The sequence below is a fragment of the Coturnix japonica genome, chromosome 13 (assembly GCF_054131305.1).
Source record: "Coturnix japonica strain WE chromosome 13, WE-NBRP24, whole genome shotgun sequence".
Lineage (NCBI taxonomy): Eukaryota > Metazoa > Chordata > Aves > Galliformes > Phasianidae > Coturnix > Coturnix japonica.
The window spans coordinates 10,335,816-10,363,034 of record NC_140675.1 but is presented as its reverse complement, the minus strand read 5'-3'; the positions used below and the strand labels follow the sequence as shown (position 1 = coordinate 10,363,034).

Below are 27,219 nucleotides of genomic sequence, written 5' to 3'. Positions count from 1 at the left end.
TGCGCCCCGTCCCACCGCCTCACGGCTCTTAAAACGTTTTCCTTATACACTGCTATAGCTGCCCTCTTTTAGTCTGAACCATCCTATGGCCGGGATGTTCCTGAGCTGCAGCTCCAGCCCCCGCTATGTCCGCCCATTGGTTTCACACAGTGCGGATTCCGGCCCATCTGCCCGCGTTCTCTCCACACAGCGAGGCCGTGCGTAAACCGGTACCAGACGGGCGGCCTGCTCGGCCCTGACACCACATGAAAACGCTATGAGTGTAACAGAACTGCCCTTATCCGTCTGCCCCGCACAGCGGCTGAGGCGGGCCCGGCTGTGGGCGGCCGTGAGGTACCGCCGGCTCCCGCCCCTTTCCCCGCCTCCTCCTCCCTCCGTCCGCCTCACGCCCGCGGCTCCCGCAGGCGGCACGGCCCGGGGCTGCGCTATGGCTGCCATCCAGAACCTGCAGCTGTGGTGCAAGCAGCAATGCGAGGGTTACCGAGATGTCAGCATCACCAACATGACCACCTCGTTCCGCGACGGGTTGGCGTTCTGCGCCATCCTGCACCGCCACCGACCCGACCTCATGTGAGTACCGGCACAGCCCGGCCCCTCAGCCGCTCCGTTAGCTCCGATGTTGAGTCTGCTTTCCCTCCTTCCCTCCTCCTGCAGGGAGCTGTGGCTGTCAGATCAACCTCCACAACATCTTTCAGGCATCGCTTTGGGGTTTCATTCATCGCTGTCTGTGTTGGTGGGGCGGTGCGTCCTCCCATCCCGTACATTGCAGCGCTATCGCTGCGTTCCCGTGCACGGTTCTGCCCCTTTGCTTCTTTCTTTGCTGTCATCCCGTGGTTTTTGACCTGCCCCTGCCCCAAACGTAACGCCCGGCTATGAGAATTGTTAAAGGAAACTGAAAATTAACTAGGGATTGTCCTAGGTTTGGTCTTTTTTAGAAGGAATTCTGGGCTCGTTACACTTTGTTGTGGGGGATTGAGGAGGGAACAGGCAGTGGAATAGCACAGGCCAGGTGTGTTGGTTTAAGCATTAGGTCATTCCCAGTGAGACGTGGCTGATGGGGTGTGTGTTCTTTACTGGAGTTTTCCGGTTGTTTCTTGAGTTCTGCCTTCCCTTGGTTTCCCAATGCAGCCCGGCACCTCTTTATGTGTAGAGATCCTTTATAGGTGTCTCAGTGCTGATGGAAGCCCAAGGACAAGCTGTCGTTTAGTACTCACTCCTCTCCATAGCTTTGAAACTTAGAAAGGGCCGGAGCAGCCTTGAGAGCAGCAGGAACTATTACTTCATGCTTGGGCTGTCACCATGGTGTTGCTGTGTGTGGCTTCCTGATGTGCTGTCACATCCACGTGGCTCCAAATATTTCCCTTCCTTCCATTCATTCACAGTCCCAAAGGTAGGAAATATCAGAGCAGAAAGGCTGACGTGATGGGGGGTGCTCATGGACAGCCTGGGGCTGCTTCCTGGCCAGCTCTGCTGCCAGCCCATCTGGAGTGTGAGTGTGAGCAGGGCTCAGCATCTGGGAACTGGGACCCCTCTAGTGGGTTGTTACAGTCCTAGAAGTGTGTGCTGGGGTTGTGGATAGATGTATGTAAAGTAAATATTTCTGTGTTGGAGAGGGGAAAGGATCCCTGCAGCATCTTTGTTCCTGCTGAACTTATCTTGTGCTGGAAATCCTACAGGACTTTGCAAAAACCCTTTTTGACTTGGACCAGCTCAACAAGGCTGCCCGGGGGTGAAAGTGAGAGAAACTTTCGGTATGACTTCCCTCCTCAGCGTCAGTGGTGCAATGTAGGAAATCACCAGGTATACCCTTGCCTGGACAAAGTCCTGCTGCAAGTAAATTATACTTTCAAATAGTCGTCATTTCAGGCCGTCACGTGTTCCTCAGCTCCCAGGGCTGAGTATTCGTGCAGCTTCCTTGTGAATCTCTAAAAGCCCTTGTGGCAGTTTGGCAGCTGGGTGTACGTGTGGCTGTGATTTTTGCTTCCTGGGGGCTCAAACTGGTTTATCCTGAGCTCTTCCTCTTGTTCTTAGAAAAGCTGAGGATTAAACACATCACACTGAAAAGAAAACCAGAATTGAGTAACTGGTGTTAGCAGTGGCGGTGTGTTTGCTGCAGCCCTTGTATATAAATTGCTTGCAGGACATGATTCAGTCACAGCAGCAGTTTTGTAACAGTGTGTTTTCCGTCTTGGTTTACATTCCTGGGCTGAAGAGTGCATGATATGGAGAGGTGATTTCTCCTTGAAAGAGCCTGAGGAGTTCATAGGAAAACTTGAAGCAATTACAAATTGTGGTAATAATCATGTGCTTCTCTTGTGGATTCCGTGGGTCAGAGGGCAGGTTGGTGCAGGGCTCTTCCCTGTTCTTGTTTTCTTGCCAGGAAACATACGGACAACATGATAACTCCTCTCAGACTTAACCAGTTCTGTGTGTGTTATCAGTGAGCAGGGCAGGCTGTGTAAAATAAGAAACCCATTTCCAATTCACTTCCCACTCACCCAGGGATGCACAGACAGGCTGATCTCTGTGGGAGCAGAGGCACACACTGAATTACCATGGAAATCCGTTTCTCCTTCATCCCAGCTGAAGTGTGTGTGGTACCCAGCCATGGGTGTGAGCCCATTCTGGGATGGTGGCAGAGCACTGAAGTCCCTGTGGTCAGAGGGAGCACAGCCTCACAGTGGTGTGCCCTGCTCTGCAGCCAGCTCTGGCTGGAGGTTTCTCTGCTCCCCATCCGATAAGTGAGTTAAAAGCAGCAGGGGAGACGCCCACACTCTCTCTGTTATTGATGCCAGATGTTGAATAAAGGTTTTGATTAAGCTTCTTCATCCTGGATCCTGCTTGTTCCCAGAGTGCTGGCAGCGTTCTGGGAATGGGATGGTTGTGAAATTCCCCTTGACAGCTGTGCACTTGGGCATGCATGTTTGGTGGCCAGAACAGAGCAGCTGTGTGCACCCGTTCCTCCAGCAGCATTTTCTGGGTCGCTGTCAGCTCAGCCAGGCAGGATGAGGCTGTGAGCTGCCAATGTGGCCAGGCAGTTGATAGCCTCTGGACTTTTCCTACTTGGTGTGCTCCAAGGTGAAGGCTCTGAGTGTGCAAAGCATCAGCACAGAGGAAGCACATGTAATTGCAGAGGACTTTGTGAGCATGCAGTGGGTGGTCACAGAGATTTTTGGCCACTTTTTGCTAAGAAATGGACTTTCTGGAGAGCTAAAATCTCAACTTCTATTCCTTTGCTGGTGAACTCCACTCTGATTTATTTCCAGCACTGGAGGCGCTCTCCTGGGTCAGGTTTATGTTTCTCACCTCTTCCAATTAATTCAGTTGCCTGTGTTTCCTCAGCGGAGAACTCCCACTTCTCTCTTTGTATTAGCTTTGCTTTCTTAGGATTACATTGGTCTGGAGAGCTTTGATATTCCAAGATAGGGGTTGCGCCAGCGAGATCAGCTTCCAGAAGAAATACTCTATGCAAACTGTTCACCCAAATAGCCAGGGAAGCAGAGAAGCTGTGAGGGCACGAGGTTCTTGAAATGACCAAAGGACCTGGTTGTTTGCACCCTCCTTGGGGAGCAGGAGGGGGTTTCAAATGTTCACCATCAGAGATCCATGTCTTTAGGTCCCTGTTCTGTTCCGCCCAAGTGGGAAGCTGAACAAACAATCCTATTGCAAACAGCGTTCAGCAAGGTGTGAGAGCCACAGGCTGGCAATAAATAGGTCATTGCTATCACTGAGCTGGCACGGATCTCCTTCAGGCATGTCCCATGTCTGCATTTTGATGTGCTGATGCAGAGCAGAGCCAGGACCCATTGTGGCATTGTGTTTCCAGCCCTCAGCTGTGTGCTCAGCTCCCGGTCCTGCCATCCCCTCCTCCCTTGGTGCTGTGTTACACCTTTGCATGGCTGAGCAAGTGGCAGCTCCTTGCTGTCTTGCAGGTGTTTTCCTGTGCTCAGGATGTTGGTGCTGTAGAGGCTTCATTGGCAGCGGAACCGGCAGTGAGGCAGAGAGCTCCAGTACTTCCTTCAGCTGGCTCTTTAAAAAGCTGATTTTCTTGCCTGACATAAAACAGAGTGATTGTATCTATTGTCTCCGTGAAACTTTTTGTTTTGTAGTTATTTTCATCCATTAGCACAGGCACGGGAAGTCTCGTGGCAGGATCGTGCTTGGAGGAAAACCTCTGCAAGTCCCTTTGCTTTTGCACAGAATAAGAGTGTGTGATTTAAAGCTGGGATGTGCCTTGTCTTTATGTGCTTCTTGGGGGAGTCTGACCTCTGGGTCTGCTCTGCTGCTTCCTGTTCATTCTTTCCTTATCCAGCATAACAGCCTCCAATGTGGGAAACAGGGGAGGTATCCTGGGCTGTGCGTGAGATTTGTAGGTGCTGCCTTTACAGTATAATGCTCCACTTTCTGTATGAAGTAGATAAAGCACCTGGCTTGCTCCTTGCTGTTACAACTAGTGGAAAAAGTTCCCCTGCTGTGCTTCGGATCATGTGTTTGCCTCATGAATAGATTGCTGTGAGCCGGCTCTGCCCTGGCTTTAGCACTGCTACTCGCACTCTTCTGGAGGTGAGGCCAGCAGGGGTGAAGCAGCATCAATTACAGAAAGACTGGATACAAACGTGCAAAGTTGATGGTGTAGCACTTGTTTGTCGGTGAGAGTTTCCTTGCTGATAAAAGCCTTGCACTCAGCCTTGTGCCAACAAGTGCAAGGATTGTAAAGTGAAACTGGATTATTGGAAGCGAGCTGACCTTGTGCATTGCCCAGCAGGAGGAAGCAGTGTTGGAAGCGGGGCTGCCTTCCAGAAGTCAGTATGTAGCCCCAGGGTTAGCAGTCATGATCAGTTTAAAACAAGCTGATGGTGATCATTTCTTAAGAAAGGGACATGCTCTGCTGTGAGTGAAAAAGAGCCCAGAGTGTGGGCTGTGCTTCCAAGGCACAGGCTGCTTGTGTTCTCTGCTATGTCCTTCCAGGTCACTGTTTTCAAGTTCCTGACATTGCCTGGTGGCACCTGTATGAGACCGGAGAGCAAGTGGGGGAGACAGGAAAAGGGAGGTGATGCCCAGGGCCAATGGAATGGAAGGAGGACTGTTGACTTTGGCTCCTAATTGCAGACAGTAATTGTCTCTTCCTTTCTGGTTATTGGTTATGATTACAAATCAGAGGTGACGGAGAGCTAGATTTGGTGTAACCAATTGCAGGATTGTGTTGTGGCAAACATATTTGTCATGCAGACAGTTGGTATTGGAGGAGGAAAGAGGATTTGAAGCCAGAACTTGTGTACTGGTGGAACCAGCAGCATCTGAGATCAGAGGACATGAACACATTGAAGGAGTCTGAGATGCAGCGCTGGAGGTGCCCAGCTCTTCTCCAGTGTGTGAGGTCAATCTGTGGGGAGACAAACAGGAGGAAGTTTGAATGTGTCTGCTTGGAAAGTATTTCCAGGGAAAGAGTGTTGCAAGTCTGGCTGGCAGCCATGAGTTTATCCTCTTGGGGTGAGAAAGAGGCAAGGCTTTCTGTGGGGGAAAATAAAGAACAAACAAATCAAAAGCATGAGTTAGAATTTGCTGCTGGCTGTTTCAGCAACCCCCCTCAATCTGCAGGGCATCGGCATGTCCTGTCTGCAGGAGGCTGAGGAAGTCAGCCCTGCAAGGTTAGCTGTGCCAAAAATGTGTTGTGCTGCCCATGGGCAGATGGCTGTGCCTGCTGGGTCTCCTGCCCACCCCTGCCTCAGGAGGTGCAGCAGATCTGTGGCTGTCTGCAGGCTCATATGGGGATCTGCCACACTGCTCTCTCTGCTGCATCTCTGGGAAGGAAGAGTGGGATAAGGGGCTCTGTCCTCCATGCGATTGAGGCTCAGAGAGGTTTGAGAAGCTGGAAGCTTGTTCAGACTGCTTGCTCTATGTCACCAGCCTGAGATTTTTCTTTCTGTGTTTCAGAAACTTCAATTCTCTCAGCAAGGAAAATGTGTACGAGAACAACAAGTTGGTAAGTGATTTTCAACACTTCACTTTTGGTAAAGTGGTTGACGTTCTCATGTCCTAACCTGACCAGACCTCAGTAGTGGGAATAGCAAAAGAAGGGGAGGTGGTTTGATAACTGAGGCTTTGGGGAAATGACGTTGAAAGAATTGCTGTTGACAAGGAGAAGGAGTAGACAACTGGCCCCAGGCAGTGAACTTGCTTTCTCCCATCCCTCTGCCTGGCTGGAGTTGGCTGCAGATGGTGGAGGTCAGAACAGAGATGTGGACATGTTGTGTATATGATGAAGGATAGAGCAGGAGGTGGTGCAAGAAAGGAAGGTAAGGGGTTCCCCCACTTCTTGCTTCTAGCACAGGACATTACTTCTGCAAGGTGTAGAAGTCCTAACTTCTCATCTTCCCACATCACTCTAGGATGGGTTTTCAGTTTCTCTTGTTCTCTTCAGAAAAAAAACTGGACAGGCCAACCCACTCCTGCACTAAGTTTGAACATAAACTTTGTACTCTATGAAAGGATTTTCCTTCTCTCTCTCTCTCCCCCTTGCAAGAATAGAAACAGTAGATTAAAACACTTATCTTGGCATCGCTCCACACAGCTTCGTGGCTGCTTGGCCAGAGCTCGGGCAGTAAAGGAACTGCTGCAGCTTCCTCCTGTCTGAACTGGAGCAGTAATATCTTCTGACACAGTGAGCTGTCTGAGGTGGTCTTTGATTCCAGGAGAGCTAAGAGCAGTGCATTGTGTGCCTTGTGTGCACTCCTTTGCTTCGGCTTCCTTTCAGCCCTGGTCAGGTTCAGCAGTTGTGTTCAGACTCGGGTTCAGTCCTGCACATTTTTCTCCTCTAGGTGAGGTTCAGACTGCTTTTGCTGTTGTTGTTTTGGTATTTGGGAGGCATGAGGGCCTCTTTGTCCTGGACTGAGTGCTGTGAGCCCCGAGTGCTGCTCCTTCCCCACGCCTGGCTGATGGTGTCTGTTCTGCTGGTGACTTTGTTTTTTCTCTGGGAAATGAGCTGTACAACTGACCTCTGCTGCTTTTCCTAATGAAAAGCTCCTTTGTGCCTCTCATAAAAAACAGTTGCTAAACTCCTTAAGTCAGACTATGTTTCTTAGACTGTCTTTCCTCCATCTCTTGCTTTATGCCCTTTATTTTGCTTTTTTTCCCCCTCATTCTGCTGGAGAATGACTAGTTTGTGTTACCCTTACACTGCTGGACTCCTGCTGGCCTGGCACCTGAGTGAGATTTCCCTTCCATCTCCCCACAGCACTGTGTTCCTGGGCTTGTCTCCTTGGGATGTGAGCATTCTGATTTCTCTCAGCACTTTTCCTCTGCTATTGTTCAGACCTTCCTTCACGCCACGTTGTTCAGTATCTTCTTCTTAAGGGCCCAATTAGTCAACAAAAAAATATCTTGTCCAGGCTGCAACTTGTCCTATGATGTCATTTTGCCAAGAAAGAATGTGTCACTCCTCAAGTGCCAAAAAAGAAAGAAAGAAAGAAATTACTGTTAGAGGCTTTTTTCTCATACATAAATGTGAGAAAGGTTTCTAGAGACTTGGCATCCAGTTTCTTCAGTGCTGATGAATGGTGGCATGGTGCAGTGCATGCAGCAGAGGAAAGCTGTGGCTGACCTACTCAGATGGCTTCAAGTATTATCCTCTCTGGTCTTTGTGAAGTGGAAGCAGTGGTGCTTGCCTCTTCTGTATGACCTTGGAGCTACACTGGTGAAAAACATTGCTTCTTTATAGGCAAGCCTGGTATGAGAGGTAGAGCAAAGCAACTGGGCTGTGCTGGATGGCAGGCATGTTAGATCTCCAGACAAGAGCAGTTCCCAGGAACTGGAAAACCCCACTGGTCAAAGTTGTCGGGCAGCCAACCTGATAGGAAGTGTTCCAAGGAATATATTAAGTACCAGGTTACAAGACAAGCAAGTGCCAGGCTGGGCTGGCAGCCGGGATGATGCAGCCGGAGGTGACTGGCTGAAAGCACGCTTAATGTCAGCCTAGTTACATTTTTGCTGGGATACCCAATGGAAGAAAACAGTAATTATCTTGCTAAATAATAGTAGCTGTTTGTTTCTTCTAAGTGGGAGTTGTTGGCGTGTACACCAACTCTGTTGTGTGTCTGTGCCAGAGGTCAGATGCGGAGGGGTTTAATATGTTCAAGTCTTGCTTTAACTATTTCAATGTGGGTTTCAGCAGTCCCCTTCTTTGTGCCTCTGCTCCTGCAGGTGCTGCTGCCCTTTTCTCTATTGTCATATTAAAAGGAGTGCACCAAAGGGGGGGTGGAAGGATTTTCTTTCATAAGTCAGGATGGAAGAGGACTGGAGAAGGTCTCTAACAAAAGACCTATGGCGAATAAGGCAAAGGCACCATTGCTTTAGGGATGTTGCTTTGTGTGTGTGTGTCCTCTACTAAAGGCTCTAATTCAGTGGCAAAACAAAATAGCTTTTCTGTCCTTTGTCTGTCTTTGATCCTGCAGTTTCTGATCACAGTGAAGAGTATTTGCCCCCAGTACATGCTATGTCAGCATGGAAATGGTTAAGCTGGGAGGGAGCGAGGTATCAGGAATCCTTCTTTATTCTTCTGTTCCCACTCTCTAGTCTGGGAGAAATGGTTTCCTTCCCAAAAACAGATCTTCCTATTTTTAAATGAGGAAAAGCATGTGTTAGCAGGAAGTGTTAACATTTGTGCAGCACTCAGAGATAGAAAGCTGCCTGCAAACACCTACCAGCTCACCGCTAATTGGAGAGCACCCCAGGTTGGGCTGGAAGCCTGGCTGCGCGTCTGCCAGCCTGGACTGACACAGGCCCTTCTGCCAGGCCTCACTCTGCAGCTGTGCACATCCAGACAGAAGCAGGCTGGAGGAAGAGCAGGGGAAGCCCAGGTGAGTTCCTGTGCAGTGAGTTACGGCCAGCTTGCCAGGCCAGATTTTTGGCTCCTTTCCTGAATTTCTCAACGCGGTGGCTGGAAGCCACGACTCTGTTGGTTCCTGTAACGGCCGTACAATGTAGGAGTTAAACTGATGCAGCTGTTCCCCAGTAGAGTTATTACTTGAATGAGGCTGTCTGCCGTGCAGTTTCTCTTGATGCAGAGCAGCTCTGCTGTCTGGGCTGGATAAGACCCCCCACTTCCTTGTTTTCTTCTCTCCCTAGGCATTTCAAGTGGCATCAGAGCAGCTGGGGATCCCAGCCTTGCTGGATGCAGAGGATATGGTTGCTCTGAGGGTACCAGACAGGCTGAGCATCATTACCTACGTTTCCCAGTATTATAACTACTTCCATGGACGTTCTCCTAGTAAGTACCATATACCATGTAGGGGTGGGCAGGATTGGGGATTAATTTTGTGTTTTTCCTTGCCTCCTAACAAACTTAGAAAGGCAAAACAGACCAGTCAGAAGTATTTTGGTACCACAACTGTTTCAGTGGGGGGATCCGACTTCTTTACTCATTGGAGCAGCACGGTGCTTTTGGAAAGGCACAGAGATGTGCTTCATCTTCAAAACTCGTGCTTTAAAACTTAGAATATGATCTAAAATTTCTTATAGTATAGCCACATAGGAGCACAGAAAGTTCAACTCCATGATCTACACCACAACTTTCCTTTCTTGAGCAGCTCCATCACCACTCTAGTCCTTGCCACGCTGGAAAGAACATGGAGTCTAACAATGCTGAGCCTGTCTGTGAGTTTCTGCCAACAAAACAGCATCCACAGTAGAGACTGTATAGCAGAGCAGACTGGTGTAGGAGACAGAAAAAAACGATTCCCTCAACTGGCATAATTGTGGTAGCAATTCTTTCAAGCATAAAACAGGCCACAGAGCTGCCAAGGCATTGTATCCATGTACTGGAGAGTTTATCTGGGCTCACAGGAATGCTATTGTAGGCTTGGTTTATATTTGGCTTTAAGCGTGAGCTTTATATAAGAACATGAATGACCTAACTGGTTAAGGTGAGTCTAGATGGAGGAGAGAAATACTGAAAACATCCTACATCTTAGAAAGTATAATTCACTCTTGAGAGCTCTCTTTTGTATGTAAGCTCTTCTCTCTCCTCCATGTTTTCATGCAATTAAGCAGGCTTTCTCTTTCCCTCCACAAGCTCTTCCCTTCCCCCCTTCATTTTTTATTTCATGTTTTGAAATCATGCTGAAACAAATTCCATCCTGTTTGTGCCAAGTTGTGGGAATCTGGGTCAGTTTGGGGTCTTTACTCCCTCCCTCCCAGCATCTTGCCTACCACGTCGTCAAGCACAGCGCATTTTTATACTCTCTAGTGTCTTACAAACTGCTCTGGTTGCATTCCTGTTGCTGGGGTGAAAGTGTGTGTCTGAAAATGAGCCCAGCCAGGAATGTGCCCTCTGACACTAAGCAGGCTCCTAATACTATAGCTTTGCCCTCTGATTGGGTTCAGGCAGGACCATGAAATAAGCAAGATGCAGGTCAGAAAGGGTGAGCAGCCAATATTTTATTGAGGTGAGACATTTACAGAAGAGTTGAACTGAAGCCATACGCCTTTGTGCCATAGCTTTGGGAGCTCTGTATGTGTGGAACAAGCAGGCAGTGAGAACACAAGCTAAGTCCAACATGGGTCTGGTGTCACCAGTCCAATTTGGCTCTATGTTAGAAAAGCTATTGGTTTTTATCTGGACAACTGAGAACTGGGCTTCCTTTCTGTTCCCTTCAGCCTGCCCAGACTCCCCTTGTATTCACTGGGAAGGTTATAATCTCTTTTGAGATGAGTGGTCATTAAGTTGATTGCTCTTAAAGCAAAGCTGTGGCTCAGATAACTGCTGAGTTCCCACAAGGAATGCAGTGACATTCGGAATAGGAAGTGGCATAAAAATAACATCTCGGCGAGACAAATGAGGAGTCTTGTCTGTCAGAGCTGTGCATGAAACCTTACTTCCCTAGGAAGTCTACCTGCATTTCCCAGGTCATGGGGAATTTGTGCTGGGCTTATTACTGAAGTGTATTGGTGATTCTGTGTCCTCAGCTTGTTTGTGAATTTAGAGGGGTTGCAGTGAAGAAAGGATTGGGCATTTGCAGGCTTTTTGTGGCAAGTCATGTTGGTTTCTGCATCAGCATGGCCATGACGCATCCTAGTCTCTGTTGATGCAGAATTAGCCATATTTAGAGGTCACTTCTGTGTCTGACAAGTCTGTCTGTTCAGTGAGTGCCCCAGGTAGGATGTGGGTTGGACACACACAGCAGTGAGGGCTGAGGATGTGTGGGAAGACTGGAGTGCAGCAACTTGAATGAAATAAACCCTTTGTACTTTGCTGCTTTAGTTGTGATGGGTAACAGCAGGGCCTGCTTTGGTGATGATTAAATGCAACCAAACTGTGAGCCAGGTTCAAACATGGGAACAAACAGGTCTTGTTCACACTGTCAAAGGACAGTGTTTTATATTTTCTATGGAATTTCTCTCAGAAGGAAAAAAAAAAAAAAAAAAGCAGTTTATTCTGCCAAATTATTCCTGCAAGTGTTGATAAAGCTTACTTTTTGCCTCTTGTCTCTTGTTCCTCTGCAGAACTGTTTATGAAGAAAGCACGTGTCTCTTTGTATGGCATTTGCAGGTTATCCATCAGGCACGTCTGGCTCTTCTACTGTAGATAACTCCTAGGTTCATAGGTTTTCTTATGTTCCTTTTAAATCTTCCCTCTTTCCTTTCTTCCAGTTGGAGGCATGGCTGGAATCAAGCGTTCTTCCTCTGAACTTCAGGAGCAGCCTGCTGGGAAGAAAGCTGTTCCAGAGCCTCCTAATCCAGCATCTCCAAAACTGCCTCCTGCACACCCACCAGCCAAAGCTAAACCAAAAGAAGCCTCCCCAGTCACCACAGTAAGATTTTGAGTTATTCTTTCTGTCTTTAATCTGTTCAATGAACTTGGGAGTATTATGCTATTTCAAGGCAGCTAGTTGTCAGTACTCTACTCAGTCTCTAAACTTTCTGCTCATTGTGGAGGATTTAATCCAGAGGTCTGGATACTGCGCATATTCAGGTGGGAGTCATTGGGAAGACATCAGCCAGCTGTGAATCATCTAGTGGTGAATAGGAGATGGGTGTCTTAGGACACAGTTTTGTTGTTTCTAGCCAATAGACCATGAGAATGGGGATTTCTAACAAAAGTTGTTTGTGGGTTTGGGTTTTTTGTTGGGTTTTGTTGTTTTTGTCTAGAAAATGTTGATTAATTTCTTAGAGACAGTTTCAGAGATGCAGTCAGAGTGGAAGAAAGGAAGCTTCTCTCTTACTAAAGACATTTTCCAGCCATTTAAATTCAGAGACCTTTGAACTTCAGTTTCCTACATGCAAACTGAACAACCTGGTTCCACGTTGTATAAAATAGTGGTTAGCCAGAGCAAGGATTTTGCTTGTATCCCTTCTCTGTCCCAGCAACTGACTGTTGTCAAACACTTGATTTTATGGGAGATTCTCAGGTGTATGTGAGTGCTGCCTGCTCATGACTGCTTCTTCCTACAGAAGGGTGTCCTGACAGAGAGTGGGAATATCCGTAGTAGCTGCTGTGGTATCTGTGGGAATCACGTCCACCTGGTACAGCGTCACTTGGTTGATGGGAAGCTCTATCACAGGAATTGCTTCAGGTATGGCTCTTTGAAGTGGGGGCACAGCTGTGGGTTTCTGTGGGGCAGTCCTGTTCCTTTAGGGCTGGAGGGAGAGATGTGAGGCATTGAGAGAGCCGGGAAAACATTTCCGTCAGAGTGGAGGCAGCCTGGGCCTTATCTTGACCTGTGCATAGGGGAACTCTGCACAGTTTGTTTTTCAGCCACACCTTTCCTGCTTCAGGCCATTTGTAATTGGCAGCTCCTGTTTTGGTGCCATACAAACATGCACACAGGAGCATGCTCACTGCCATTGTGGTGACTTTGCCCTCATTGTGCTGGCAGTGAAATTGTGCCTGCACACTCAGCTGTATCAGTGACCTTCTTGTTCTCTGAAGGATGTGTTCTGACTCTTTCTTACCCACAGGTGCAGGCAGTGTTGGAATGTGCTTCTTCCTGGAAGCTACAAAGCCGGGCCTGAGCCCGGTACATTCATCTGTACCAGCCACCAGCAGCCAGACAGTGTCCAGAGTTCTGGGCTCAGCAGCACCCAGAACAAACCTGAGAGCACCCCAGCCTCTACTAGTGCCAGAGCATTCCAGAAAGCAGCAGAACCCAAGAAACAGGAGCAGATGTTGAAGAAACCAAGCCAGGAAGGCCTTGCTAATTCAACCAAGCCATCTGTTCCATCTTCTGGAAGCTCTGGCCTCAGAAGTCTAAATACTCCATGGTCATCATCAGCTGTAAATAAATCAAGTGACTGCAAAGGTACCCCACTGGGAAATAAAACAGATCATCGTGAAGGTACCACATCAGGACCTCTTTGGACAACCTCCAACACAAAAACACAGCAAGCCCGTGAAAAGTTTTTTCAGTCATTAGAGTCCTCCAGCAATAAAACCTCTGATGCTAAAAACCACAGCCCTTCTCACAGCTCTGGGAAAATTTCCTCTGGCAGAACTGCTACTGAGGTCACTTTAGTGAAGACTGAGAAGGATCAGGCACGTAACCATATTATACAAACTTTAGCTGGATCAAAAACCTCTCCAGGCAGGCCAGGAGGACTCAGTTCCACTGGCTCTTCAGCATCTAGCAGGTAGGTACTATTTCCCTTTCCTTCTTTATTCCCAAGAAGACCTTGCAATAACTTTGGAAAGTCTCTGCGTGTTTCTTCCCTTTCCCTGACTACTTTTTTGGAGAGTATTTAAAGACAAATAAAATGACTCATCCATGTCTCTGGGAATGGCATTCAGTAACAAAGGCCTACCCTTTCAAAGAGAACAAACTTTCAAATCTCATTAGATCATTCTTTTTCTGCAGTAGCAACGTTTCTCCGTCCAGTTCCCAATCGCAGAGTCCAACTCCGAAACTACAGACCAGCAAAACAGGCTACACAGCACCAAAACAGGAAAAGATCACAGAACCTTTGCCCAGGAGTCAGACTACTAGCAAACCTGTTGAATCTGTGCACAAGCCAGAGTCAAAAGGCCTCAAAGGTGAGAATGACTGATTTGCATACGGCTCTGCCTGGACCCAGCAAGCTAAATTTGCACCCTTCTCTTGGGCCATTGCAATGAATCTGTCAGCAGCTCCTCTACTTCCTTGCTGTATTACCACATAAGGGTTTACTGCCTTCTGGGGATTGGCGTGCTTCTATTTGCCCTGTGCAATTGCTCCCTCTAGCATGGCAATTCTTTCTTCTCTGATGATCTCCAGGTATTTGAAGTTGTATTAGCTGTCATCGTGTGTTGAGATCATGGTCATTTCTGAGGTTTACATAGACTTTCCAGATGGAAGACTTTGCCAAAACTTCAGGATGGTTTTGTAGCTGCAGCTGGGGCTTTCCAAGCCTCCTTGTCTGTTTTGAGCAGATCTTCCACAATGGTGACTGAGCAGTAGGCCAAGGAATGATGTTTTGGGAGCACTTAAGAGTCTCAGCCACTTCCTTATGGCTTGTTTTGTGAGGGGGACAGTGCTGAATGCAGTATTTCTGTGAAGTCTGATGCGATTCTGTGTGGTTGTTGTGGGGTTTTTTGGTCTTTCCTCTTCTCCTCCATGTTTTGCTTTCTAAGATCTCAGTTGATTTTGTTGTATTGCTGATAAAAATGTCTTCGTTTCCACTGTAACTGTGTTTCTGTAGCTGCATAGATTTTAGAGCATTTGAGTTGAGAGAGGCAAAATAGCACCAAGGTTTTTTATAACCTATTGTATATGAATTTGTCCATGTTAAACTTCTTGAATTGATACTGGTTTGCTCCAGAGACATTATAAGCTTTGCATACAGGTAAATGCTGCCTCTTCCTTCTGAGATGCAGATCTGGCTTGTATCTTTCTGTTGAATCTGATATTATCTTGCCATGTATCTTCATTTAGGAACTGTGAATGCTGATGAAGACAAGTCTGAGAGCCCTGCAGAGTGGAGATCTCGGTTGAAGCCTGTGGCAAACAAGTGAGTGTCTTTGACTCTGTGGGTCTCTGTGAGAATTGTAGGGGGTTGTCCATGTCTGCAGGCTGTGTTTGATGCTGAAGGTCTGTGTGCATGTAGGAGGGATAAGTCCTTGTGTTTTAATGCTTCTATTTTCAACTATTTGAATGAAAAGTCAAAGACTTTCATTTCCAGGAAGGGAGAGCACATTTCAAGTTGCTGGACTCTGGTTAGAAGGGTGTGACCATCCTGGCTGGAGATCCCAGCCCAGGATGTCCAGAGATCTTATTATGGACCGGTCTGTTAGAGGCATGGTTTCCTACTTTTTGTCTTTCTTCTTTGCAGAGACCAGGCTGGCTCTAAGAAGCCTACTGATCACTCACAGGTGGGAACAGGGAACCCAGCAGAGAAGGAGAAAAAGCCAGCTCCATTAGTCGTTCCGTCAGCAAAGCAGGAGTCCAGTACGAAGGGTATAAGCTTTGCCTTCATTTTGCTGGTCAGAGGACAAGCATTAGTACTGCAGTGCAGAGAGGGGGTGAGGGAATATGGTGGTCAAGACAGTGCCTTGGTTTCTGGAATTTTTGTTCTCTCCACCTGCTTTGGCTCTACTTTTATTTGGACAGCTGTCCTTCCCCAAGGAGAGAGTCTTTGTCTTCCCAGTGTGCTCTTCTTCTGCAGGACAGTTAGCAAGATTTCACTTATTCTGCCTTGCATAGGTATATAATGGTGAGAAATCTTGTTGATACTTGCTCACCTTTTGTTCTTCTCTTCCACCTTTCTCTCATACTGTGGTCTTCTGATTGGTGATTTCTCCCTGTTTTCTTCAGACTTGTGCCCCAGTGTTGTCAAGAAAGGAGGGGTAGGACTAGAGATGATGTCAGCTAGTGGCAAATGCCAGAGGCTGTGGGCAATACAGGGACTTTTGTGAGGTGAGGCTTGAAATTTCTTGCCCAACACCTGTCTGTGCTTCTTAATCCAGCTTCCTCCAGTGGAAACCGTAAGAAGTTGATCCCCAGCCCAGATCTTCTTAGGAGCTTTCAGAATTCAAAGCAAGACTGGGAAGATCATGGGGTTTCTGCCAAGAAGGAGAAGGAGGGCAGCCTCCAGTTGAACCAAAACACTGTTACATGTAAGATCTCTTCTGCCTACTTAAAGCCATTCTCTGCTCTGCACTCTGGGGGGGCAACCTCAGTGGTTAATGTGGGAATCATGTCCCAGAGTTTTCTCTGCATAAGCCTGTAACTGTTGTCATGGGAGAAAAATTTGTGGCAATAGTTTTTTATTAGCAAGGAACCAGCCAGGCCAAGGAATTCAGTGGGAAGGGAAGAAATTAAAATAAGGACTTTCCAGGGTCACTGCCCTGTCATTCTCCAGACTCAAAGCTATGAAGAGGAGCATCTTCTGATTTGAGAAACTGGGATCTTGTTGATGTCTCTGTTCCTCTCCAAATTAGCGACTTTGGAAAAGGAAAGGAATGCAGAGAACTGTCAGCAAGAAACTGCAGCTAGTGGGACCCACTGTGGAAGTAGCCAGGGCTGCTGCTTCTGGAACATTCAAAGATGTCCCAGCCAGTTCTGGCCAGTTTTTCCTTGCTTTTAATCCAGTTCCTTTCTCTTGTTTGTTTTACATTAGTGCTACTTCATACCTTTACCCTGTAGTCCTTGCTGCTTTCTTTCTTACATAGCTCACTGTAATGCCATCATGGAGCTAACATTCCATATGATATTTGTTGCTGTTCTATGTGCTCAGCTTGTTCTCCTTTCCTTACCCTGTCTGTCTCTGTTTTACCTATTTGGACTAGAAGATCCTCAGAGCAGGGTTCAGCTCTGACTGATCTTTGTCTTGGAGCAGGCAGGATGGTTCCACATGGCTTGGTGGTCTCATGTGTTCATATTTGTTGGCTGGTTAGCACTGTCTTTGGCCTTCACCTCTGACATCTGAGATGTGCTGAAACTCCAGTTGCGTTGTCTGTTTTGGAAATTCAGCATGCCTCCACTTCCACAAGGCTCAGCAGTAAATCTTTTTCCAGGAAGTGAGCCATTAACCTAAAGAGGCTGTTTTAAACCCATTTCTTAGTGATTGCTGCTGGGGAGAGTCTCTTGTGAATGACTTGCCTGACAGTTTTCCCCCAGTTTTTCATGTGTGCATGTCTGCTATCTGAAAAGCTGCTCCATTGCTGCTGTCCCTTGGCAGCATGAGGATTAAGGATGGACTTGTTGCTCCACTGTATAGATCTTTTCCTCAGCAGAGAGCCTCCATGAGCAGTCAGTGGCTGTTCCTACCCTTAATCTCTGTGTTTCACAGAGATGAACATCTCTATAGATCATTAGTTTTCTTTGGCATAGATAGTTTTCTATTGAAAAAGATTTTTTTCCTGTGGGAGTAGAAGTTGAGGTTATCAGGGTATATCAGACTTTGAGTTGGTCAGCAATGTCATTTTACAAGCAATTCCTTTCCAGCAATTCTTTTCTCATGAAGAAAGAGGGAAGAGTAACCTGGGGGGGGCACAGTGTAGAGACAATGCAACAATTCAGTACCCAGCATCTTTTCCTTCCTTTGCAGTCTTCAAGAAAGCCTGCTTAGAACAAGGACTGGTCAATCTGTAAGATGTCCTTGAGCTCTTCCACGAGTTTCTCATCAGCAGCAGTCAGCACAGTAGAGAGAGACTCTCAGGAGGCTCCTTGGCCTGTCTGTCCTGTGTTTCTCCTTGTGTGTGCTGCACCTCCACTGCCTTTCTACAGTTCTGCTCTTTTAATACTGCAGTTTTCCTTCCTATCACATCATCCACATATGGCTCTGTTCTCTCTCTGTGGTAATTATCCAGCCCAGCCTCTTGGGTATCCAAATACCTCACACTCTCCTGTAGTTATCCTCGCAGCACAGGTGGGTAGAGGAAGCTGACGCACAGTGGAACAAACACACATTGCTTAAGGATTGATTTTAATAGGTGTCCAGGGCCTAAATAATGCTTTGTAGCTGGGCCAGAGGGACTTCTCACCTAGGATGTGTTTTGTGGAAGGAACTGAACCTTAGTTTCCCGATGCCTAGGGTAAGTTCCCCTAGACCATCTTTCTTTCATCAGTATTTACTGATACTTATTTGTACAAGAGCACTAGAGGGGTATTTTAAAATATAGCTTGTTTTTTCTAATGGCAGTAACCCAATGCATCTTTTCTATCCTTTCAAAGCTTAATAAGGGATGTATTTTGCTTTACCCTGAGGAGGAAAGCAGTGCCCTGGGATCATGGAGTGTGTGAGTGTCCAGCAGCAAGGAGTAAATCAGGCTGCGATGTTTCTTGAGGATACGTCTCTCACCTTAGTCAGGGCTTGCCAAAGCAAGTTCGAGTTAGTGCCCTCTATTGGGTGGAAGAGACCTGTTGTGACATGGTATAGGTACTGTCCCTCAGCACAAAATTATTTAAAGTTTGGTGTGGGCTTTCTTACTTTTTCTCTCTTTTTGTTTTTTCCTTCTAGTTAAATCCTCCATTACAAAAAGCATCCAGGGCACTGAAGCAGTGTCACCAACCAAGGTATGGCTGGGAACCAGGTGTAATGGGCACAGACTGGTGTTGCTGGTTATCCTGCTGATGTGCTTGTCATGATACAATTTGTCTTCTTTTGAAGATGTATTTGAATTCCCAGGGCAAGACTATATAGCTCTGGGACAGAGATAAGCGGAAGAGATTGCCAGTTATCTCCTGTGCAAGGGGACAGTAGAGGCTGGAACAAAACTTAGCCATAAGTAATAGAATTCGGGTGGATGAAGTCTGCTCCAGCAGAGAAAGGAGGGAGAATGCCTGTGCACTGACAAGTGTGGGTAGATATCATCCAGCGTATGTAGCATACTGCTGTAGTGTTTCAGTGGCTACCACAGCATTGTGAACAGCCAGCTCTGCATCTCTGCTTACTTGCCCCTTCCACGGCATGGCTCTTCACTTTTGTTCTTTGTGTTGTTTCCTATTTCTGTTGGGGCTGTGCCTTCAAGATGCAGTTGGAGGGCACTAAGTTGTATTCATTCCTACATTTGTTTTCCTAGCTGCACCCAGACTACCTCCCTGAGGAGGAAATCCAGAAGAAGGTACGTGACATTGAGAAGCAGCTAGATGTGCTGGAATTGAAAGGAGTGGATCTGGAGAAGCAGCTGCGTAGCTGTGAAGGAGGTAAAAGAAATGGGAGGGCCAGCTTTGTTACAGTAGGGAGGTGCGAGGCTCACATCCTACCCCTGGGCATTCTTGGCTCTGCTTCTAGAAGCTCATACTACACATGAGACACCAAGTTACCAAGAGTAGCTGGTAGAGCAAGATAAAGCCTTGGGAATTTTGAACCCATTTAGGGCTGTTTCCTAACCTATTGTTTGAGCTTGTGTGTATTTGGCTGAGAAAGAGGGAGTCTGGGGAGTGGAAGGCTGCTATTAATCTTGATTTTTAATACCAAGCCAGACTGACTGTCAAGATTGGCTCCAGTTCTGTGTGGATTCAGAATGGCAAAGCAAGGCAGCCACATGGAAAATGAACAGGGTGCCCTATGACAGAGTATCTGTGAGCAGCTTCCTTGAGTCTACAGGGGGTGGTGTGCTTCCTTTCCTTTGTATCTCAGATGAGTACCAAAGATGAGTTGTTTTCACTGGAGGTTGCCTATGGCTCACTCAAGTTATTCTGGGCTCTCCTTCAAGTGATTGTATGTTTGTGCCAGTGCCAGAAGGAACTGAACTGATGAAGCTTTTGGAATTATCTCACTCTTTGTCATCTTCACAGATGAGTCCGAGGACGCCCTCATGGTAGATTGGTTCAAACTGATCCATGAGAAACAGCTGCTGCTGAGACAGGAGTCAGAGCTGATGTACAAGTAAGCGGAACCAAAAATTTACCTGTTTCTCCATACTCTTTACCTAGTAAAGTAAAGTAGTAAGCAGTGAAGGAGAAGAAATGTGGGAGGCCACAAGATTATGTGCTAGCTGGTTGGATGAGAAGGGCTGGAAGAGAGCTGCCAGCATCCTGAGGTATTAGCTTATGGGCCTTTGAGCACTGAGTGGATAGACAAGCCCTCAGTATCTGTGATGAGCTTGTGGGAAGGGAAACCTTACTGATGTGATGGAGGCAAATTTCTCCCAGTCCATCAACTCCTGCTGAGGTGGTGAGCCATGCAGAGATGAAGCTTTAGCATGACATGAGAAAAATCCAGACCTGGGTTGTGGAGGGTTGTAACTCATCACTTCTATGGACTTTTCCAGGATGAAACAGCAGAATCTGGAGGAGCAGCAATGGAACATTGAGCTGGAGCTGAGACGTCTCGTGGACAAGCCAGGTGAGGATGAGCTGTACTGAGAGTTTTGCTGGTCCCTGCTGCACTCTCTGCACCTTGTCCTAGGATGTCCTTCAGATCTGAATGACTGCTTTCCAGGTATCAAAGCTTCTCTGGGAAACTCTCCTGGCTGAGCTGTCAGGTGCAGGCTCTCTGTAAGATCCAACCTACTCACTTTTTCTGAGGGATGTAGGATTTACCCCTGAGAGTGAGGGTAATTGAATTCAGACCTTCAAGAGGGACTTGATGGAGCAGGGAGGAGGCAGAGCCATGGCGGGGAGGTACCGACCTGTAGCTATGAGATGGACTTCTCTTGTGTTGTGCAGAGAATCTGAAGACACTCAGAGAGAAGGAACGTGAAAAGGAGCTGCTGGATTCATACTTGAACACAGTCAATGATCGGAATAATATTGTGGAGTGCCTGGATGAAGACAGAATCAGGTGAGGGCCCTTGGGTGGAAGGGGATGAGCCAGCACAAGGAGTGGTCTGCTCTGTACTTGCTCCACTGCCCAGACTGCAGGGGTGGATGAACGGCTATTATCAATACTCCTGCTCCATGAGAGGTGGGTGGTGACCTGTCACCAACCATCTTGTCTTAAATGCTGCTGCCTTTGCTTCCTTGGCAGCTGTTAGAAACTGTGACCAGGTCTGCAGTCATATTCAGTGCTCTCTCAAGCAAATACTGCTCTGAGGACAAGGGCCATGAAAATGTGTAAGGCAGGGGAGAGAGAAAGAGAAGCTAGAGATGGGGAGGTGGAAGCAGCATGGGAACCCCATGAGGACTCTGGGAGCATGAAGCTATGTGTGTGTTCGTCTGCTAAAGCAAAGGAACAGCTGTAAGCGTTGTGCTAAGCTGGATCTTCTCCAAGTTCAAAGGAAAGCTGCTATGTCAAGTAGTTGGATGTGTGCCTCCTATTGCTGAGAGCAGCTTCCATTTTTTGCCTTCAGGCAGCAGCTCTACCTTGAGGGTTCCAGCAATGCCCCAGCTTTTGGCTCTGGCCTTGCCCAGGCCATAGGAAGTAGCAGAGTGTTTTTGACTGTAATGTGAGCGCCTCTGCAGCACCATGGGATGCTGGTGTCCCAACCTTTATTCATCTCCTAGGGTGTGGTGTTGCCTCACAACACAGTGAACAAGGATGATTCTCATACCAGCTGAGGGAGGGCCTGGCTGCTGTAGCAATGGACCTCTTTGATCTGGAAATCCCTACACTCTTTATTGTTTTAAAGTGGGACAGAAGTAATTTGCTTGTGTCTAGGAATTTAACTGTTTTTTTTTTCCTGACCTTGGGGCGTTGGTTGCTTCTGAAGTGACAGTAGCAGTGATTCTACACGTTTTGCAGTGTCTGCCACCTTGTCATGAGACAGAGTAGTTTTCTAATGCCACGCTCTTCATTTGCAGAGAGAAAGAGGAGGACCAGATGCTGGCAGACATGATCCGGAAGTTGGGTAAGGACCCTTTCTGCTGTTAAAGAGCAGCACTGGATAACACTAGGGCTGTGGGTCTCAATGTTCTTTACATCTGTTCCCTCTCCTCTAGATGGATCTCTTGGCGGCCAGGAGTCAGAGAAGAAGAAGAACAAGTTCCGCTTGTCCAAAATATGGAAGCAGAAAGACAAGAGTTAAATTCAGGAGTGATGTTACTCTGCACACTGGTGCAGGGAGGACTGTCAAAGGGATGTTCTTTTCTTGCTGCTGCTTTCCTGGACTTGTGCAGGATGGTGATGAGGCTTCTTTCCTCTCTGATGTGGAAACTGCAGGTTTGCTGATCAAAGGGACAGTGTGAGTCCTCTCTTACTGGTGTGAGATGCACCTTCCCCAGAAGATTTTCCTTCTTTGAATCTACTCAGAGCTGGCTTTAGCCTTGTTGGCAGCTCAGAAGGACAGAACTGAGTTTTCCCATCTATTGCTTAGGTCGTTACAGGCCTGAATCAGGGAGCATGGCACTGTGTGTCACCCCACAGCGCCCCACTCTTATCAGCCAGAGCTATGCCACAGGTACTGTGTTGGTTTCCAGAATGGCAGTTCTTTCTCCCTCCCTGCATCCCCTTTGGCAGAAAGAGAGATACTATGTGTCACAAGAGATCAATGGCCTCCTCCTTATTTGCACCCATGCAAACTGGAGTTTCAGCCCTCAAAGCCAGGGGAAGCAGACACCAGAGTTACCTGTGGTTTGGCATGTCCTAGACCCAGAGACATTTCAGCGATAGTGCTGTTTCCAGACCTCCTTGTGGGAGTTGCTGTAGGCTGATTTCTCAGAGCCATGAAGGGCTGCTCACTGCTTCATTCCCTCTATGGGGGAGATTTTTAACTCCTTGTTTCTCTCACTGCACAGGGAAGTGTGGTTTTCATTGCTTGTGGCCCACCATGCTGAAGACGAACACAAGTTTTCTTTTAACAGCCTTATGCTAACAGGGAGCAGAAGGGCGTAATTGGGTTCATCTCACCCACCAGCTTTCTGTGTGGAACAAGCACTCATCTCCTGAGTCTCTGTGCCTGGACATCCAGTGCCCTTAGGGGTTGCTATGGTTCACCTCAGAACCAGGGCAACAAGGAGCAGTGCAAGGTAGGCGCTGGGCTGCTGGCAGTGTGTCTTCCTGCTCCACACTCAGTCCAAAGTGACTGCAGTCAGACGTCTGCCCTACATGGCATCGGCCTGTGCAGTCAACCTTGGAAGCTGGGATAGAGATTGGCAGGGAAGGGTGAGAATAATTCATGATGCCCCTAGCTCAAGTGTGCACTCCCCCGTGCTTCCTTCCTCCCTCCATGCCAGGGTGCTTCATGATTTCCCTGTGTCCTGTTCTTCAGCGAGGGGGTTTGCTGCCTGCTGTGCCCGCTGGCAGAGCAGAGGCGATGCGTCCCTCACCCACGAGGTGGCAGTGGGACTCTCCATCCGAGGCAGCCCACCCTGGGCACCGAAAGGGTGATCTCAGTGAGGTACCCAGCACCCAAGGGGTTTCTCACTGCCCACAGTGCATGTATGCAGTGGAATGCCCTGTACCTACCTATGTTTTTGTCCAATAAAGAGCTGCTGGTGCACATCTCAGAGTCGGTGTGAGTTTAGGAATGGGATACTGGCTTTGGGTTGTCCCGCTTGCCGCAAGCACTGACTCACTCTCTGGGGATGAGGGTGTCCAGAGCCATTGGTGGTAGCAGGGGACCCACAGGAGAGCTGGTCCTGCTCTGTGCACCTGTGTTGGAATAGCATCCCTCCCTGAGCTCACAGACCAGCTGCAGGTCCTGGGAGAGCAGCAGAGCCAAGGGCTTCTTCCATGACTTCCTTTACATGCCCAGCTCCCCCTGGCTCCCAGATGGATAAGTACATTTATTTTCTCCCTTGCTGCTTTAACATCACACACATCCCCAAGCCTTGCAGTACCCTGACACAGCCATACTGCTGGCCTGACTGGCTGAGCTGCAGATTCATCACTGTCACTGTGTGCTCCATGCTAGCCTGTGTTCACCCAGGGAGGAGGATGAGCTGGGCTTGGGAGCATTCTGACCACAGGGACTGTTCTTTTTGTGAAGCTCTTCCTTTGATGACTGTCTCAGCCTGGGCTGTTCTTCTCACTCTGCTTTTGTCTTTTCAGGCTCAGATTCTTCAGCCTCAAGAAATTTAGTCTATGCAAGTTTGAGGGTGGCAAAATCATCATGCAAGCCCTCTGTCTTCAGCTTCACTCATCTTGAAGGCAGGCAGGAACTGGAGCTACACAGGAATGCGATTACTGGGTGTTTAAGTTACAACCTTACAGCCTCCTATAGGGTTTGGAGATGGCCAGCTGCTGCTGCTAGAAAACAGGCACTCACTACTCAGGACTGAGTGGGAAGTTGGGTAACCAGCTCTTGCTGCCTTTCTCCCGCAGTGATCATCCCTGAGTAATTGGGCGATTTGAGCACCTTCCTGCAATCAAACAGGAATCAAATTCCTCTCCTGTCTCCATGGAAGAGGGCTGGCTGTGTTCCACTCAAACCTCAAAAGATGCTGAGCCCCGAGGTCAGGCTGGCAGGGGGCTGGCTGATAGTTGCTGCACTCATGTGGGGGTGTCTGCACTTTGGCAATGACTGAAAGCTCAATTGCTCCCCTAGGTCAGCTGCTCTACTTTTAGGAGGGTTGAGCTTCCTACTCATTCCCTATTGGGGTTCATGGCCTCCCTGGCTCCTGGATACCCAGGAGTGCTGCAGCTGCTTTGTTCATAGCTGAACTGGAGGTATATGGGGGCTGTACTTCTGAGTCTCTGCCATTTAAGGGTAGCTGAGGGGGGGTCCTTTTTTGGGCTTGAGATGATGCAGGGGAGGTGACTGCCTGCTCCAGCATTGCTTGACTTGCAGATGAAGCTGTGACGAGGCTCTGTGTGTGTGTGTGTGTGCGTGTGTGTGTGTGTGTGTGTGTCTCTCTTCTGCCGTTTTCTTTAATTACAATCTCAGAGGTAATTTCTGACGCATCATTAACAGTTCTGAGTAAACAAGGGGAATTCTCCAAATTATTCGTGATGAGTACAAAGGGAAATTGGCTTTCATCAGCTCCCTCTCCACCAAGGAAGAAGATGATCTGTAATAGGCTGCCCTTGGATGCCTTAAATCAACTTGAGACAGAGCAGCGAGCCCTCCTGTTCATCCAGCTGCCAGAGGGCAGCCCTGCTGCTGAGCTAAACGGCCAGGGCTGGCCACAGTTGGGTCTGTAAATGTAAAAGAGCCTTTTGAATAGGAGCTTCAGGCAATACTTTTCAAAGTGACCAAAACCACCTGCAAATCTGAGTCTCAGTTTGTGTCTGATTTAGTGGCTGGCAACCATTGCAATGAGGTGGGAATAGGATGGTCTGAGGTCCCTTCCAACCCAACTGCGTGTGATTCTTGGGTGGTGCCACCCTTGTCCTTGGCCTCTAGATGAAGGGTGATGCCTGAGGCCAGCACTGTTGGGAAGGGAGTGATGGAGCATTGATGTGGAAGGCCTTGTGTCCTTGAGAATTAGGTTTGGTCCGAAGCACAGGTTATCAGGACTGCTGGTGTGCCCTCAGATGAGGCCAAAGCACCCATGTAAGCATCTCTATCCCTCAGGTCCCCACACACTGCGCTGACAGCCTGGTCACTCATGCTCCAACACAGTTGCAGAGCATCTCCGGTAGCAACCAGAGGAGCACAGGTTATTTATATTCATGTGGCAGCTCTGCCAGCCGTGACTCTGTTATCTGCCATGCATGAATATTATTTGAATACAGAGTAATACGGAGTTTGTCGTGACTATTCTTCTGTGTGAAGCGAGGGATTTGCGGCGGGATGGCAGCCCTCCCTCCAGCTGTCAGTCAGGAGGGGTTTCCTTTTCCTGTCTTGTTGAAGCCGCGTCCCCAGCAAGGTGAGACAGTGGACACTTTTTCTCTTGTTAATATCCATGTCTAATCTCCTCTCAGAGGGGCCCTTTGTCCTATACTGTAGCCAAGATGAGTAATTCGGGGATAGATGAGACGCTATAATTGGTTTGTGACAAATTAAAACATTTTTCCTTCAGAGCCATGTGCAGGACTGTGGTCTGGAGCTGTCACACATCACAGGGGAGGGCAATTTTTGGAGTAAGCACATTGCAAATTGGCTCCAGATACGCCTTGGAGTTGTAAATTGAACTCTGGTTGGTGACTCTGCTCCATTGGGGTTTTGTTTTGCGGAGACAACGGGAACTTGTGCTTATGGGGAGGTGGTGGTCGGATGATGGGGAGCACAGCGATGTGAGATGGAGCCCACCAGGGCCTGTCTTACCTCCATGCTGCTCACAGGGGTTCCTCTGTCACATCTGTGCAAGGTTCAATCTGGAGCTCACCCCATCTCTTCCCCATTGCTGTAAGTGGGAGAGTGCTGCAGCGGTGCCACCTTATCATGGTGGAGATGGATGGGGAATGGAGTGTGACCAGCAGGCCTGGAGGGAACACGTGTCTATGGAGGAGGTTGAGGAGAAGCAAGAGGAGTCACCATGTGGGCTGGTATGTGTTAAGGGCTGCAGGGAAAGAAGCTGAGCTGGGAAGGGCAGGCAAAGCCCTGAGGATGGGGAGTCAGGGACTGTTGAAGTCCTGACAGGGTGGAGACCACATGCAGATTCCATATAGGAATGGATCAGAGGAATGGAATGTGGCCTTGAGTTGTTTGCCTCAGTGTTTTGTATCTGATAGGGAAGGAAAAATGAGATGTAAGGAAGAAGGCTGTGAGTTTTCCAGCAGGGCTGCATCTTGAAGAAGAGGGCTTGGATGAGAACCCCATAGGTATCAAAACCAGGAAGGCACAAAGGCTTTCAGGTGCCAAAAGAGACCCTGGAGTGTCTGGGTGAGAAAATGAGGATATTTGGACATCTATGAGGTGGGAGAGGATTACAGTGGGGTGGGAGGCTGCTGGTGGTGAGGAGCTGGAGGCCTCGCAAGGAGAGATCACAGGATCTCCTTCAGCAGTGGAAAGTGCAGAGATGCAGCAAATCCTGAAAGGCAGGATCAGATGGTGAGCTGTGACTGGTGTCACTGGCATTAAGACGTTCACTAATCCGGTTTAAGGGGATAAGCCCAAGAAAAACTGTGGAGACCTAAATTGGAGCTTGTCACTCTTCCATGGAAAGCAGGAATGCAGAGGAAGAAGAGGATTTACTGAACGAGGCCTGGATGGTTGGGTGGGATGGAGGAGCTGAGAGAAGAGGAAAGATCAGGAGGAATCAGGTGGGAAGGAAGGAGTTTTGAACTCAAGGTGCTAATTGGAAATTGCCACTCTGGTTTCAGCCCATGGATGACTTCCCTTGGCACAGGAGCCTTCTGGGCTGTAGGATCACTCTTTTAATAGCTCCCAGGCTGACCTCCTGCCCCGTGTGCTGGGTGGAACTGGTAAAGTAGCAGTGGCTTGGTAGAAGCCCAGCCATGATGGTCTGGGAAGCTTACGTGATGCTTATCAAAGCTAGTGTGGGAATTGCGTGTGATGTAGGTCTGGCACTAAAGTGATAAGAG

General features: G+C 48.2%; 1 protein-coding gene across 5 annotated transcripts; it reads left to right on the top strand.

The window, feature by feature from the left end:
- Positions 1–357: 357 nt before the first annotated feature.
- Positions 358–23,292, top strand: MICALL2 (MICAL like 2). Of its 5 annotated transcripts, none has more exons than XM_015876957.3 (17): positions 358–570; positions 5,935–5,983; positions 9,124–9,265; positions 11,647–11,807; positions 12,448–12,569; positions 12,955–13,623; positions 13,851–14,023; positions 14,901–14,976; positions 15,298–15,422; positions 15,932–16,081; positions 18,427–18,482; positions 18,989–19,112; positions 19,707–19,797; positions 20,183–20,256; positions 20,580–20,694; positions 21,654–21,700; positions 21,792–23,292. In XM_015876957.3, the coding sequence occupies exons 1-17, from the start codon at positions 428–430 to the stop codon at positions 21,875–21,877; spliced, it is 2,403 nt and encodes an 800-aa protein (XP_015732443.2). In that variant the 5' UTR covers positions 358–427; the 3' UTR covers positions 21,878–23,292. The 5 variants fall into 5 exon arrangements, 4 of the variants coding, with proteins under 4 accessions (XP_015732443.2, XP_015732442.2, XP_085370749.1 ...); XM_015876956.3 differs by having other exon boundaries at positions 13,848–14,023; XM_085514623.1 differs by lacking the exon at positions 15,932–16,081.
- The last annotated feature ends 3,927 nt before the right edge of the window (positions 23,293–27,219 follow it).